General features: G+C 32.0%; 1 protein-coding gene and 1 long non-coding RNA gene across 6 annotated transcripts in view; one reads left to right on the top strand and one right to left on the bottom strand.

Annotated features, from left to right (window-relative positions):
- LOC116663228 overlaps nt 1-14,982 on the bottom strand; it is a 62,177-nt gene extending 47,195 nt beyond the window's left edge. Inside the window, exons 1-2 of one of the 2 annotated variants that reach the window (XR_004319407.1) lie at nt 14,923-14,982; nt 1,844-1,978 (exon numbers count right to left, since the gene is read on the bottom strand). This is a non-coding gene — a long non-coding RNA (uncharacterized LOC116663228). Of the gene's footprint in view, nt 1-1,843; nt 2,303-14,922 lie in introns of those variants that run through there. The other variant, XR_004319406.1, reaches the window with a different exon arrangement.
- The window catches only part of SHOC1 (shortage in chiasmata 1), a 61,671-nt gene that overhangs the window by 42,299 nt on the left and 1,971 nt on the right, over nt 1-17,401 (top strand). For all 4 annotated transcript variants that reach the window (XM_032478183.1, XM_032478184.1, XM_032478180.1 and 1 more), the window contains 9 exons: nt 1,489-1,558; nt 2,973-3,151; nt 4,797-4,914; nt 5,948-6,059; nt 7,338-7,459; nt 9,847-9,940; nt 13,139-13,270; nt 14,907-15,056; nt 15,705-16,668. In XM_032478183.1, the coding sequence (XP_032334074.1) occupies nt 1,489-1,558; nt 2,973-3,151; nt 4,797-4,914; nt 5,948-6,059; nt 7,338-7,459; nt 9,847-9,940; nt 13,139-13,270; nt 14,907-15,056; nt 15,705-16,668 (1,941 nt within the window). The remainder of the gene's footprint in view (nt 1-1,488; nt 1,559-2,972; nt 3,152-4,796; nt 4,915-5,947; nt 6,060-7,337; nt 7,460-9,846; nt 9,941-13,138; nt 13,271-14,906; nt 15,057-15,704; nt 16,669-17,401) is intronic.

The following is a 17,401-nucleotide window of genomic DNA, read 5'->3' as shown; positions in this document are numbered from 1 at the left end:
TTTGCCATCGACTGTGTGATAATGCAGAACTGTCCTACCTCTGAACTTTAAACTCTGATATATTGTTCTGTCTATAGCTACCTCTAGCTCATTCATGATCTTTAGCATTCTGGAGATCTATAAATTGTCTACTCCTTTTTTAATTTCATTTTTCCCTCCAGACTTGATGATGTGACCATCACTTTAATCTGTCATGTCCTTCTGTTGTACCCTCTATTTAAACCTCGACTCTGAATCAATTAAGACATTTAACCTCTCTCTTCCTACACCTGAGTTGCTGAGCACTATTGGAGAAAATAAAATAGATTTGTACCACTACAAAAATCATGTTCTCCGAATTTATCTAGGCTTTATGCTGAATATCCCATTTCTTTTGGCATTCAGGATTATATCATTACTACTCTTACTATTTTATTTCAACAGGGTCTACTGACACAATTTTTGACTCTGTAAACTGAAAAATGTTTTCACTCTCTTTGTAATCAGCTACTATCCTCTGTTATCTAGGAGCTAGGCCTTTTTTTTTTTTTTTTTTTTTTGTCTAGTGGTAGAAAATAACAATGTGGTCCCATCTTTCCATGTGTTTACAAGATCCTAGTAATGTGCTCAGCAAGTAATCTGCTTTGGGATCATAGCTAGTACAAATCACTTAAGGAAATTAGGTTTTAAATAATATGACCTTATAAATTATAAAAGAGAAATAGTATTCACTCCCTTCTAATTGCTTCCAAAACTGTTGTCATTCAAATCAAGTATACATGAAATTACTAAGTATACTCTGTCATTATTACATTACACCTTTGAGAACTTTACAGTTGACAGAAGTACACTGATAGAGTATAGAAGTTATTTTAACTAGAATTAGCTATTCTTAAATCAATTATATCTACCAAAAATAAACTGCATGTGTGGGTACAGAATTTTTTGAAATTTATTATATCTTGTTAAAAAATTAGTAATGAAAGTAATTTAAATCATAATTAAGGCAGGAATAAATCTACGAAACAGGTGGTGTCCAATAAATCTTTTTCTTATACAGCTAGTGGGAAGGAAAAATAAAAACATTCCTACCACACTGAAATGTAGTCTCTTACTGGTTAGTTAGGTACTTAAATTTTTGGCTACAGAAAAAGGTGAAAATCTATCATGATTTTTAGCAAAATAAAATGAATTGCACAGAATTGGAAAGTGTTTAATTTAGTGACTTTAAAATTAAGTTTTTGATCTATTTTATTATTCTACATAAGAAATTAAGAATTTCCATGCTTATAAACACACAACATCCACACACACCAGAAATAGTGCCCATGGTTCAAACTTTCTGATACTCTAGACTTAGAAAAATAATCTAACAAATTGTATTTTAAGCAGTTTCCTTGTTCACAGATCTTTAATTCATTTTTGTGGCAGTGAAACATACGACACAGTTAAAAATATAAATGAACAAAATACTGAAAAAACTTTTTTGTATTACTTTTTTTTCAACAGGTTTGACACTCACTGTCTTACATTCAAACAAAAGAAAAGATTTTCTGGAATCAGAAGGTGTTTTAAATGGGTAAAATGTATTTATTTGTTCATTTCTGGGGAGTAGACATACTAGTTCCACAGGAAAAGCACAATTTCTCCTAGAACTTAACTCTTCAGAAAGATTTAATAAAATCTGAAATTAATCAATGTCTCTACCCTCTTTCTGAGAAAACGCTTTACGTAGAACATTTTAACTAAGTTCATTGCCTTGTATATTATGTATTGTTATTGTCCAGAATTTTAGTTCAATCTTGTTTTAAAATTATCATTATTATTGTTAGTGTCAGTACAAGAAGTACCTTTTTAGACTTACCTTGTTTTTACCAAGTTTTCTGCTCAGCATTCTTTTTTTTTTTTTTTCAGCATTTTTTCTTATATTCTCTTCCTTCTTTTTGAGTTCTCCTTCTTCTGTAGTGCATCCTTTAGAAATTCTTTCACTGAGAGCCTGCTAATAATAAATTTAATGTTGACTGGTCTAAAAATGTTTTTATTTTACCTTATTTTATGTAGACATTGTTTATTTCCAGATAGAAAGCAGAAGTAGAGAATTTTAATTATAGTAAATACTATGTTATATGAAATTTGAAGGTAGGAAAGATAAATATGATATTTAAATATCCATCTTTTTGTTGTTGTCAAATCAATTATGAGCCCACTGAAGGAAAAAAACCCATTCTAGAGTTGTCAGATAATATTCTACTGTATAGAGTTTCGAATATGAAAATCTCACATTTGTGAGAAAATGAGATTGATTCCTCATAGTGATTTATGCATCACTGATAAGACTCAGGTTATAAAAATAGGGCTTCTTGCATTTTTTTTTACTGAAGTACAGTCAGTTACAATGTGTCAATTTCTGGTGTACAACACAATGTCCCAGACATGCATATATATACATATATTTGTTTTCATATTCTTTTTCATTAAATGTTATTACAAGATATTGAATATAGTTCCCTGTGCTATACAGGAGAAATTTGTTTTTTAAAATCTATTTTTATATACGGTGGCTAACATTTGCAAATCTCAAACTCCCGAATTTATCCCTTCCCACACCCTTTCCCCCAGTAAGCCAGAAAGAGAAAGAAAAATACCATATGCTATCACTAGTATGTGGAATCTGAAAAAAAGAAAAAAAGAGGACACTAATGAACTCATGTACAAAACAGAAACAGACCCTTGCATTTGAAGATGTGAAATAGTCCACAGTTTTTTTATATCCTGGTTTTAAAAAAAAAAAGTATGACCATCAGAGAGAAATGTAAAGAAGATTAATTAGCACATCTGGAGAACAAGTAGACAGAAAATATGCCAGTATCTTTCCAAGATAAGCAGGCACAGATTAGAGAAGAATAAAATAGTCAAAATAGTCATCTTTTAGCATTCCAAGTGTATAGTAACACAAGTCTAATTCTATTTTCTTGGCTTTCTTTTGTCTTTAGTACAAGTTTCTGTGTAGTTGTGCACAATCAATATATTGGAGCGGATTTCCCCTGGAGTTATTTCTCATTTGTGGTGGAATATAATTTTGTAGAACACTCCTGTTGGACTGGACACTGTGAAAAACTGAATATTCCTTATGTGGCCTTTAAAGTGATTCTTCCAGACACAGTTTTAAAGAGTAAGGATATAAACTAAAATTGTTTTATTTTTCCTACGAGCATGGAAATTTTGTTTCCTGTTTCTGATCTAGGGAAAGAACAAGCCATAAAATAGAAGACTTGAATTCAAGCTCTAAGTTTACCACCATCTCTGTGCCCTTAAGCAAGGCCTTTAACTGTCTCTTACCTCACAGTCCTCATTTGTAAAGTAGGCTTTACTGATTTAATTTGTCTTCATCCCTTTTACTTCTGAATTTTACTTACAATAGCACAATTTTATTATGTCTAATCTTAATCTGATACTTTTATGCAAGAGAATTTTTAATTGAATTTTAGGGAAAAGTATGTTGACTGATACAGAAAACTTTTAATATGCAACAAAATTATGCACAAGTGCTTAAAAAAGAGTCTAAAACCACTTTGCATGTAGCCTTTGGTTTCTTTGTATTTCTCAGTAAGGCTTCATATGAATAAGGTTGTGAATTCTCAAATCTATTCAATTTAAAAGCTTGTACATTTTTAGTCCCAGTGCAACTCTCTTTCAAAACTTGCCCTTAAGTTACTTTCTATCCACCTCAAGTATGAGTGGGAAATTAGAATTCTGAGACATTCCAACTCAGTTCTAAAAATAGTCACCATAATTATTACTTTGGAATCTTTGATATATAGAATTAAATGTTAAATTGATTAAATAATTAAAACATGGCCCAAGAAAGGATAGAAGTTAAGCATTACTCTTTGAACTTATTCAACCAATTTCTGAATTGAGGCATTTACAACGCTTCAGTTTTCCACTATGATACCACAAGATTTATAGAACTTTATGTATCTTATGTATCTTTATGTACTTGTTCTAAGAAGTAAAAATTCCAAAGTAAAATGAATTGCTGGGTCAAAGGTATGCACACATTCATATATTGCCAAATATCTTTCCAGAAATGCTATCCCAATTTATATTTATGCAGAAAGTGTGAGAGTATCCTTCCCCTTAATTTTTTACTATGAGTAGGTGCTATTAATCTTCTGAATATTTGAGAGAATTAGAGGCAGAAAATATTTTATAGTTGCGTTAATTTGCATGTCTTTGATTGTCCATATCATTTCATATGTGAATTGAATTTGTATAGCCATTCTTTCATAAATTGCCTGTTTCTGTCCTTTGTCCACTTACCTATTGAAGTATGTGTTCTTTTCCTATTGATCTGTATCATTCCCTATGGATTACTGTGCATAATTTAAAATTTTGATGTAAATCAGTATATATATTTACACAATAACTGTCCAATATATACTAAGTGAATAAAGCAGATACTAATATTCAGGTAGAGTAGGATCTGGTTATTTCCTTTTCCTTATTTTTTCAAGTGCATGTACATGTGTGAGTATAGACAAGAAAATATATAGAAAAAGTCTGGAAGTATGCACTAAACTCTGCTTTTAGTGTATAGTAGTGTTACTACATTCTGTTAAATATTTTATTTCTAGGTAGTTGGATAAATACGGTTTTTATTTTATTCTTCAGACTTTATTCTGAATTCATTTTCTTACCATGAATGTTTTTTTATGTTACTCCTTGAACATACATTGTTATTCTCACGTTCAGTAAAAAAGGGAAAGAACTGAAGGATGAGAAAAAGAAATATTTATAATTCTTTTCTTATTTAGAAAGCACCTTGCCGGATAGTTTTGGTGGTTTTCTTTTGGAAATTCAAATTCCATATGTATTTTTCGCATCTGAAGGACTTCTTAATACTCCAGAAATACTTCAGTTGCTGGAATCCAAGTAAGTTACTAATTTCATAACCTTAGCAAAGGTATATATATATCTCAATTGGCTAAGTATTATGCTGTAAATGTGGCACCATTTCTTTCTGACTGACGCCTGGAATAATACCACATATGAATATTTTTCAACAGGATTTATGTCAATTTATACTTCTTTCCTTATAGTAAACCATCATAGTTATTGAATATTGTCTTTTTGGGGTTTATATCAATTTTGTGGAGAAAAAATATTTCATTATTGTTTCAATTTATATTTTAATTGCATTTCTTTTGTTACCAGCAAATATGAACATTTTATGTGGGGGTTTTTTGTGTGAATTATATGGTCATATCTTTGTGTTGTTGCTATTGCTGAGAATGAGTATTCTTATTTCGAGGACTTTAAATACTGCCTAGGAAACAAGATTATGAAGTTCTAAATGAATTATTAAGGTTTTAGACCTTTAGTTCTAAGGTCATATCAACAGTGAGCATTTTTAAATGATATAAAACACTTTATCATAGCACATAAGTTGTCACGAGAAGGTTAGACCTTGGGCTATATATCAAGGAAGGATAATTATGCTGTGATTTTGGTTAAAATGCAGATCTGTTTTCCCTGGTTCTGTTTTTATATCTTAAGGCTGTGGGGCATTCACAGAAAACTATGAGCTTATAAAAGATAGTTAAAATCTAGGCCACTTTTAAGGAGAAAGAAAATAAAGTTCTGATAAATGTAGAATGTTTTAGTCTCATAACACAATGTTTTAAGTTCATGAATTATTACTTAAGGAGCTAGAACAAATTGGTAGAGACATTTGTAATAGTATTATGTACACTAATATTTACCAGAATACCTAAGGCAATGCATATCTCAATTTATCATACTGAATAATTCATAATTTTATTTCTCAAATCTATAAAGTAGAATAAATTGATGTACGAAATTTGCACAGTAGTTCAAATAACTTAATATACAGGAGGACAATACAACTTTTCTTAGAGAATTTTTCTTAGCCATTTGTCTCACCCCCAAACATTGTATTTTACAGCTATAATATTACACTAGTGGAGAGATCCTGCAGTGAGTCATTGAAACTCTTTGGAGGTACAGAGCATTACGTGGTAGTGACAGTTGATGAGCACACAACCATAATTTTGCAGGTAAAACTACATAGTAAAAAATTGAAATCAAATATGTAAAAATATGTATGTAGTCATGTAATTTATTATTAGCTTTACTACGGAGAGCTTAACTATCATCTATTCATGATTTCTTCCAAAACTTTGCAAACGGGCCATAAGTGCTAAAATCATCACTGTAGAAAATGACTATTACCAAGCTTCTTTGATGCCTTATAATTTTTAACATACTTTAAGGAGTTAAAGGAAATATAGAATCTTTAATATTATGTATTGACCTATTTTTAACGATGTTTATAAAATACTTGTAGTTGAAAACTTTAAAACTCAAATTTTAGCCACTCCGTTTCTTAAAAGGGGGTGACATATCAACCATAGTTGTTAATATGAGATTTCCTCTAAGATAAGCAGGGATTGCCTGTAAGTGAGTCGGTTTTTAAAAAGAGACAGAAAAATCTCTTAAAAATCCATATAGTTTAGAATTTAAGATGTATAAATTCTTAACTGAATCTCTCTGATATGTTTGCCTGACTGGAATACAGATTACAAAGCAGTTGATTTAATAGGGTAAAATTGAGGAGCGGAAGCCAGGGTTGATGGTATTGAGTATAAATTAATGGCACATATTATGGTAAGGTACAAGTCTGATTTGATGAGCAAATGGAAACATTATAAGAATTGTATGACAGAAATAAAAAGCTCTGTTAGGAAGGTTCTTAACGGATATTGTGTCTTGCATATTTAAGGTTTTTCTAAAGTTCTTTAGGGGGAAATGTTGCTTGGAAAAACAGTTTTAATCCATAGTTACATAAGTTACGGTCAGACTAAAACAATTCTTGAATTATTCACTCTATCAAAAATAAATTTTGTTAAAGGGAAAAGGGGTTTCTAGATCATTAGAGAGATTCCTAGAAGTCCATTAACTGCTACTTTTTCATCTTCCTTAAATAATCATTCAGTGCAGATTATCCCATGGGGTTTTGCCCTTATGAGTAGCCAGATCCCTGTCTGCAAAGGACTTTGCCCAAGGAGGCGCTCTGTAGGCTGCTTTCTTCGTATCTAGGACTTTGGACGGTTCATGAACCCTCCTTGCTGAAGCTATTATTTACTGCTTTATATCTATTGTAACCTTTCACCTACTACTTCCAGTGTGATTTTAATTTTTCCATAAAATGGGAATCCATTCCCATGCTTCTTCTCAAGTTATAACTTATATATTATAGATTCTGGAAATGTGGTAATAATCATTTCATAACAACTGGTCAACTTAGTGAATCTTTTTATTTTCTTTTCTGACAGGACCTAGAAGAATTAAATTGTGAGAAGGCATCAGACAATATCGTTATGAGACTGATGGCATTATCATTCCAGTACAGCTATTGTTGGATGATCTTTTATGCCAAAAAACCATTGAACTCAGAGTAAATAAACATTCCTTCATCCAAAGTCACATTTATATTTGTTAAGTTATTCAGTCTTTTTCTTTGAATAAAACTAGCTGTGCAAATTTTCCTCTTGCTCATCTAGTTTGCTTTAAGTAAGAGATTCTCAATGTAGAGGCATGCCCATAGGAAAACAAATCAGACTTTCAGAGATGGTATATTTTCCCCAGAAATGTAGTTCAAATCATTTGCTTCTCCTCTACCTCAGTAAGAATTGCTGCTTTAAGTGTTTGAGTTTTCATTAATTTTAAATTCTGGACTCGTCTGTTAAAAGATACTCTTACAGCACTCCTCTCTAAAATCTTATTAAATATACCAACTAAATAGCATCTTACTCTACCTTATTTCATTGATGTGCTTAACTGAAAAATTAACCAAAACATCCATGCCAAGACACTGGCTCAAGTTATCATTATATGTCTCTCCTTTCCCTCATCTCTAAATTTTATGAACCTATTGCTTCTACGTTCTCCTTTTATTCTTTACAATCTGACTTCTCTCCCTACATCTGTACTGATCTCTTTCTTTCAAAGGCCACTTATTTGTGACTTTCTTGTGATCATCTCCAAAAATAATGTTATCTTTCACTGCTCTGAAGTATTTAAGACTGTTCTCAGTGCTTTCTGTCTTGAAACTCTTCATTTCCACAGCACTTCAGTGTTTTGAATCTTCTACCTCCCTAACTACTCCTTCTTTGTCTTTACCTCTTCTTCCTTGTCCCAGTCTCCAAATAGATCTGAATTCTTTTCTTTCTTCTATTCTATCCATAGGAAATCTTATCCACTCTCATAGCTTCAGTCGTCATCTTTGCAATTCGTATATCTATAGCTGCAGTCTCTCTTTGAAATTCCTGACAGGTATCTCTAATTTTCTTTTTAATATTCCCAGCCTGATATTCCACAGGCTCTCAAACTTAACAGAGTATGAATTCATTATATTCTCTGTTTCCTCCAAAACCGTGTCTCCTTTTCTCTGCCCTCTAGCTATATATGACCATTGCCTTGCGTTTAGTCACCAAGGCTAGAAAACAAATCCTACAGATTCAACCACTGGACTTTCTCTTTGATCTGTCTCCTCCCTCCATTTGTATTACCAATATCTTAGTTCAGATTCTTATTATTTTCTGTGGACTATTACAACAAACTACCAATGGTTTCCCCACCTCCAGATGGCTCTCAGTGTTATTCTCCATAATCTGTCATACACTCAATTAATATTCCTAAAACCCAATGAACACTGAGAAAACACCTTCACTGACTTTCCCATTATTTACTGAATACATACAGACTACTCACCCTAACAAGTCTTTAAAATATAATCCCAACATGTGTTTTCAGGTTTAATTTTCACTGCTTTCCATTTCAACCAAAAGAACTGCTCCTTGGCTTGCAAACATGCTCCTCACTTTCCTCCTTCCACTTCTGCTCATACAGTTCTCTCTTCCTACGATATTCTCTGCTTCCTCCAACTATTTCGTCTGGTAGAATTGTGCCTATTTCTCAGGACCTATCCTCAAATATTACTTTTTCATTTGACCTTTCCTCAGTACCACCCACCCATGCATACAAACAGACAGTCAGTTGTAACCTTTCAATCCTTTGGACTCCTTAGCTCTCTGCTTTTTCCTCGTCTTTGATATTTATTGTATTTTGTTTTGTATTATCATTTTGGAGCACTTGCCCTATAGCGCTGACCACACTGCTTTCATATGATGGGTGCTTGGTAAATATTCCTCGATTGAATGAATAATCTTTCCTACTAAATTGCAAATTTGTCTTATTCATTTCTTTAACCTCTACAATACTACATAACACCACATCACTCATAGTGGAAATTTCAAAAATATTGTATAGTTTAGTTATTAGATAAGGTACAGATACCTTCTTATTTGGCATTTGCTGTGTGATTTTTTTTCTTTATTGACTTTCTGGTTTGACTCCATTGTTGTATCTTGCTGTACCAAGCAGTACAGTATACAATTATTATCACGTGGGGATAACTGTAAGTTAGAGTGTGAGACTCCAGACACCTTGGGTTTTAATCTTTCTTCTATTAATGATAACCTCTAATGATCATTGAATCTAGTTTTTCCTTTCTACTAGAACTGAAAAATAAAAATAATAATTTAGGTCTAAATATTCATTTTGAAGGTTAATAAATGCTGTAAAGCATTTTAAACTTTATAAAGAACTAGGAAGTGTTCTGGATAAATAATTGATTTGGAATTTTTTAAATTTGTTTTTGGATTGGTACCTGCCTAGGGGTGCAATTGAAGTACAAGGGAGAATAAGAGGAGATTTACACTTATTTTTAATAAGTACAACCAGACATCAAATGAGTAGAAAATAGTAATATAATTTTTTTAGGTACTATCTTACAGAAAAGGCACTTCATCACCTAGCACTGATATATGCAGCTTTGGTTTCATCTGGGCTAAAATCAGAAGAACTGGATGTAAAGGTATTCTTTTTCTAAATGTTTGTTCCTAAGTATTTTTCATAAACCAAAATTATCCTGAAACTCTACTGCCCAGTGAGGAGAAACATTAAATGGGTAAACTAAAAAACATTTAAAAGCCATATAAAGAATAGTTTTAAAATTAACAAATATTATTTCCACTTAAATTTCTGTTCTAAAAGCCTTTAATGAATTTAAATTCTTACTTAATTTAATGAATTTGAATTATTATATTTTATCATGATTACTTAGATTTTTTGAAACATGGCAGGATATAAATAAAAATAAATATCCCTTGATGAAAAATATTCACTTATGAAAGATATACCATATTTATCTACTATAAAATGAAAATCTTATGACATATTAATAGAGCAATATCTTGGTGATCTCTAATCAGTCTCCTTTCTTGCCTTTTTTCAATGACCCACTCTGAAGTTTATATATTCCCCCCAAATTTAGGGCTCAGTCCTCTATTGTTAACACTTTATATTCCTTCCTTGATAAACTCAGACATTCCCACAAATTTAGCTTTCATTTCTGAGAAAATCCTTAAAATTTTCATAATTTTTCTTAAGGCCTGCACCTATATTCTAGATTCTACCAGAAATATCCACATGAACATTCCAGAGGTATCTCAAACTCTGCACGTCCAAAACACAACTTCTCATCCTTCCCCAAACTTATGTTGACCTAAAACAAATAGACTGCCAGTTATTTCTGCAGCAAAAATGGGTTCGTTCAGAATCAACAAAGAATTGCAGTTCAGGGTCTGCAGCCATGGTGAGCCTATGTGAGTCACAACACAGCTCAAAGAGGTGAACTCTTTTAAAGAAAGGAAAAGGACATTGGGGAGGGCTATAGTAAACAAAGAGTCCATTGGAGGAGTTCAGAGTTCAAAGTATAGTGGCCTTCCATTGAGTTCTCCCATTCTTCCAATAACATTTTATATCTTTATTATAATAAAAGGTGTTTATTCACATATCCTCCACCCTGGAGAGTGAGAACTAGGCCCTTTTCTTTATAAAACCTATAGCATCTAGCACAGTGTTTTGTACACAGTAAAAATACTCAACAAACAGCTACAAAATAGAGTTAAATGAAGGCACAACCTGTTAAGAAAATCAACAAATCATCTATTTGAAATAGAATCCAGATCATTTTGATCCTGTGATGCATATTAAACATAGAAATAAAATTCTTGGAAAAGTTATCTAAACAAAATGAATGGCAAATGTAAATTTGTCTCATTTATTCATTCGAGTGAGGTTTCACCACTTAATCAGACTCTTTTCTTTTCAGCTACTAGTAAGCAATCACATGCAAAAATGTGCTTTAGGAAATCATTTTATTCCTCTATACATGGGGTATCTGACAGTAGTGAGTGACACTGCGTTCAGAAACAGCGACAGGGCCCATAGAGGACATGTTCCAAGGCAGGCATTTGGGGATGAAATAGGAGGTACTGCCCAGGCACGGTCCATTCCAAACAGAAGTCTGCTCCCACCTGGGTCAAACTACTCCAAAAGCGTCTTAAGTTTACATAATCATCTTAAAAGTAGGTCCATTTACCCATGGAATTTGAGAAGCAAGTAGGATCAGTTTGCTCTTACTCTCTTATCAGTATGTCACCAATATTCAAGCCTCCCATTCTCCTAACTTGATGACATTATTACATTAAAGGGGGTTCCCTAAACTCATATCATTTTAGAATATATTTACTAATATGGCTTTTGGCCTTTTAGGCAAAAAAAATTCATCAGTTTGATCTTTTTTTCCCCAATCATCTGAATAGCCTGGCCATAAAGGAAGTACTAGGAAATTTAAGTATATTTTCTTAAACTAAAAGAAAATACTACCAGTAGTGTCATGCCATATTTTACTATAATCTAAAAAAAAAAAAAAAGTTCTATAAATTTCTTATGAACTCTGCAGAAAAATGCATAGATACACACATATGCAAATTTTTTAAAACAATGTTAGGGAGGGTTCTTGAATCTCCCAAAGTCTAGCCATAAGCTCCAGAATCCTTGCCTTAATAAATTAAGGTAATATTCATTACTATTATAAAATTATGCCCTTTAAATAAAATTTATATTTAAATAAAAGTGTCAAATCTTCTAAAAACTTCCCAAAACTTTTAATAAAATAAATTTGGAATTTAACAGTGTGTTTCTGTGCACTGTATAGATTTAATATAATATAAAGAAAATCCTTCTTTAGCATGCATGTACCCCCAGATATGTGTTAAGAGTTTTGTATCTGTTATTCTTGTGAAAGAAAAAAAATCATAATTACTTTGTACAGTCTTTGTTTCTTAAATTTCCACTACAGGACAGAATACAGAATATTTATATTTTTAAGATATGATCGTTTAGGACGGTATTCTCTATCCAAATTAAATTGCTAACCCATGAGCCATCTTTCTTTCAACCGAATCTAAAAGATGAAGAAGATAAAAATAGAAATGAAAGGGGAAGGAAAAGGTGGCATTTCAGAAGAGAGAAGGGCATGGAGGAAAACACAGCAAACAGGAAGTAGGGGATATTAAGACATTCTTTTTAGAGTTAAGTTTTGCACACATGCACACACACATCCCTACGTACATCACATCACACATTTTTGGCATGGGTATCTTAACATCAGATAAGCCAAGATTAGATGAACAATTCCAAAAACCTCCAAATCAAAATATATTTTTACTTTTGAATACAGAATCAAATTAATCTGTAAATATCCTGGTTTTTCAACTTTGTTTTTGAAAAATCTTGTACTACATTTTAAAAATTCTTCTTTTCATTTGAGAACTACTAGGTTTAACGTAGAAAAAGCAAAATATTAAATATTACTAGTGACATCCAAGTTGCTTTTTATTCTAATATAGAGGAACTATAAAGCACCAAATATATTTTTTAAACTTTATTAATAAATGCCAAATGGAAGTGAAGAAAAACAATTTAGTCCCCAAAACTGCAAACTACAAGGAAATCATATTTAAAGAAGGAAAGAAAATTGTTTATCCTCACACACACACAAAAATGTCCTGGATTTCACAATACATAAATTAATAAATTATATATAAAATAGTGTTCAAAGATTAGAATCTGCTGGGGGTTTTTTCTTCTAATTATAAACAATTTTTGAATGATACTCTTTGCTTCCTAATATTTCCTATAGTCTAACATATAACATGTATTTTAGCTTGTAATTTCCCCAGGAGTGGAAGAGACTGCATTGATAATTCGACAAATCGCTGACCACAATTTAATGACCTCGAAGAGAGACCCTCATGAATGGCTGGATAAATCCTGGCTTGAAGTTTCACCATCTAAGGTTTATTTCCAAATATATAACTTAGATATTTGCAAAGCAAATATACATACATGTACTTGAATTCTCTTTCTGGTAGCATATTCTTGTTCTGTCACAGTTTTATGAACATGTATAACAATAACCATGATGCACAACATCTATTTAGATAATTTTTCAGAATTATAAGTGTTTTTAAATTTCATAGAACTATTTTAATGGGATCTTTCATAATGAACTTTCAAACCTAACTTATAGAGTGAGCTAATGGCTTCAGTGTCTAATATTTTAAAAACGTAACTATTTTTCTAATTCCTAAATTTAAACATTTAAGAATGTAGATATATCAGAAGAATAGTAAAATACTATCATTTCATGATTTTTTGGTAATTCAATTATATAGTTGAAAGTGAAAGTAGAGTTACAAAATAGTTATAAGATTAAACAGTTAATTTTTAGAAATTCATTTTGTTGAAGCATAAATATTTCGAGGTTCTCATACCAACCTAGTGTTTTTGTTACCTTTATTTTAAAATATATTCAAATCCTGAACCCATGAAAAAAAAGTGATAAAGATCTTTATGTACTAACATGGAATGACCTGTATCTTATATTGTTAAGTGAAACATGAAAGTTGCAGCACAGAGCATGCAGTACACTCCTAAGTGTGTAAAATAAAGGGAAATTAATATTTGTATGTATTCATTTGTAAGTGAACAAAATATCTCTGGAAGGATCCAAGAAATAATAACATTGATTATCTCCAGAAAGATTCTGAGGAAATGGAGTAGAAATGGGACTTCTCGCTGTATAACTTCTAGTGCCTTTTAAATTTTGAACCATGTGACTATTTCAGCTACTCAAAAAATAAAATTATAAAACAAATAAAATAAAATATTCATACATATTAAATCACAGGACTGTTACACGTCTAAACAGAACATAGTACTATCAGCAAGTACGGGTATAATTAATTATGACATGTATGAATGTATTGCAATTTCCTTCCTACTACTTACATATCTTCCTGTCCTTCCTGTCCAAGCTACTCACATGTCTGTCATTTGATAAAATCCAAGAGTGTGCGAAAAGCCAGCATAACCCAGAAAAAATAAAAAAGAGCTTGGCAGTAAAAACGGCTGCTACATTTCTAGACATTTTTGAAATCTCCCAAAAACATGTTTGTCAAGGTCAGTTCTGGTTGACGGAAGTTCTTCCTGTAGTACTCTTCTCAATTTCACAATAAGCCTTTCCTGAAATCATAACATCTGTTAGATCTCATAAACATGGTTCATCTCAATCAAATCATGATAGTATACGGCCTACAAAGGGAGACCTAAAGAAATCTTGAGGTATGCAACTAAGTCCCCTAAAAGGTTTCTCATTAGAAAGTCTATCATTAGGTAAAACAGTTGTCCTTTGAAGGGAACAAACTGTAATGAATCTTTTTGGATGAGTGATTAGACTGAATTAACTTTAAGATCCTTCCCAATTCTGGGTGTATAAATCTTTACTGCCAAACAATTTTCTTTCTCTCCTGGTCATACTTTTTTTCTAGCCATCTCAAATTCAGTGGTAGGAGCAACAACAAAAATTTTAGTCTGCTGGAGTGACAGAATAAAAAGACCACTGGCTGATTATTCTGTACACTCTTTTCTAGGAAGAAATGTACCTACTTGATTTTCCAAGTATTAATCCATTGGTAGCTCAGCTCATGTTAAATAAAGGACCTTCACTGCACTGGATATTGTCAGCAACTCTTTGTCAACTTCAGGAACTCCTACCTGAAGTTCCAGAAAAAGTGTTAAAGGTTAGTTACTTGAGATCCGTATCCTTATATGAGTTTATTCCCTTTCCATTTGAGTATCTATGTTTGCCATAAGGGTTTTCAAAAGGAAGGTATCCAAGTTTGTTTTAGACTTCACAGGGCAAAGAAATCATTTTCTTACACTAATGTTAATATAGAATTCTCATTAGCTGTCAATCACATACGTTTTAAAGCTATCTTACATAGATAATTCAGTACAGATTGTTTATCACACTTTAAATCATTTTGAAGTGTTATAGTGCCCACACATATTCAATTACACACTCTACATCCCTTCCAAACAATCCTGATGCCCTTCATTGTAGTAGTAGCTAAAGAGAACGTTAGCCTTTTTGGTAAGTTTCTTTAATTTTTATGAAGGAAATGGTATTCATGTATAACTTGTGTAACTAAAAATTCTATAATAAGTGATTAGAAAATAGATGCAAATTACCATAAGTTTTTCTTTTAATGGCACCTAATTATGTTATGTTCTTATTACATGGATCAGTAAAATCATACCTTTGAATGAACTACTTATTTATATTTTCCTTCTTTCCATTTAGACAAGCATCATTATTTGTATTTACTTGACTGATGTTTGTATTGTATTTGTATTATATTAATTAATTTTTAAACTTTTTTTTTTAGCATTTTTGTGGCATCACTGCCTTATTCAAGATTAGTCCTTCCATAACAAAATCACCTCAAATTTCATCGCCTCAGGAAAATAGGAATCAGACTAGTACCTTTGCTCCTCAGAGTTCAGCTGCTGGCTCTTCAGATTCTGTCTTTCAAGAACATAATGAACATGACCATTGTTCAGACTTACAAGAGACAGTGCATGAAGACACAAACACCGCTTCAAATTATGGCTCTTCCCTTATGGAACTAAAAGAGATGCCATGCATTTTACCTCCTGTGACTTCCTATAATCAGACCAGCTACTGGGAAGAGTCCAGTTGTAACCCTAACATAGTGCAGAATAATTCCTTCCTGGCTAATACAGAATCAAGGAATGTGTCTGGTAATTCCTTTCTGAATCAGAATGATTCAGAATCAGATGTCTTTTCTTTGGGTATAACACAAATGAATTATGAAACCATAATATCACCAACTGACACTCAGAAGAGAGTTGCCCCTAATTTTATAAATTATCAGAAAAAGGGAACACATGAAGCAAAAGGACCTATAAATAAAGAACTATCTGCCCCTACCCTTCCACTAGCGGGGTCTCAATCTCCTTTTTGTTGGAACTTTAAGAAAAATGTATGGGAACAACAGAATCAGTCATTCAACTTACAGTATGGTGCAGAGCAGACTCCGTGTGACAAATGGTACTCTCAGAAAGACAGCTTATTCACTAATCAGCAAAAATGTCTATCAGATGAGTTAGAAGGCTTCATCTCTGAAAGTTCAAATGCTGGGACTAAAAAGACCTTCTGGAGAGAATTACCGTCTGTCCCCAGTTTGGATTTATTTTGTGCTTCTGACTCTAATGTAAATGAAAAAGAATTCAACAATCTTTATTCCTACCAGAGAGCTGGAAAATGTTTAGAACAGAAAAGGCACTTTGAATCTTCATCCAACTCAGGAGACAAGAAACCATTAACAGGTAACACTATCCAATAGTTGATAAAACTACTCTCTAATGTAACTTTAAAAGATAAAACCATTTCCAAATCTGAAAAGTTGTTTAATTACTACACTTAAGAATCTTCAAAAACTTTGGGATCAAAGGTATAATCAAAATTCTAATTATAGACTCTTAAGAAAATAAGTGCAAAGAAAATATGTCAAATTCTTGTAGCTTTAGATGAACTAAGCATTCAACTTAAGAAGTTAAAAATAAAAACAGACGACATCTAAGTAAAGCAGAAGACTAAATTAACAAAGACTAGAAAAATGAATGAATTAGAAAATTAGCCTCTTTGTCAAGCAAGGCTATTTAATGAGCTAACATGTAAAAGAGCTTATTATATTCCCTTTATGTGGATTATTTAATTCCGACAATCCTATTAAATGGATACTATTATTAGTTCTCTCTTTTGTAACTGATGTTTTGAACATATTTAATCATATCAGTGTTTTAAGAGGACAATTTTATTTTCTCATTTCTGATAATTATACTTTTTCTTTGTGTCATTTCTTACTATTTTGGCCTGAGGATCTAAAACAAAATCTTAAGTTCTAATGGCCATATAACGATGGCCTTACTATGATTTGGGAGGTGGGGGGGTGGAGAAAGAAAGATGCTGGAAGCTTCAAAACTCCTCTTTTGCATAGGCCATTTTGTGAGTCCTGAGAGGGGACAGAAAATCTTATATTCTTTGTTTTATTAAAAAAGG

Source organism: Camelus ferus, chromosome 4 (assembly GCF_009834535.1).
Source record: "Camelus ferus isolate YT-003-E chromosome 4, BCGSAC_Cfer_1.0, whole genome shotgun sequence".
NCBI lineage: Eukaryota > Metazoa > Chordata > Mammalia > Artiodactyla > Camelidae > Camelus > Camelus ferus.
This window is presented reverse-complemented; position numbering and strand designations above follow the sequence as displayed.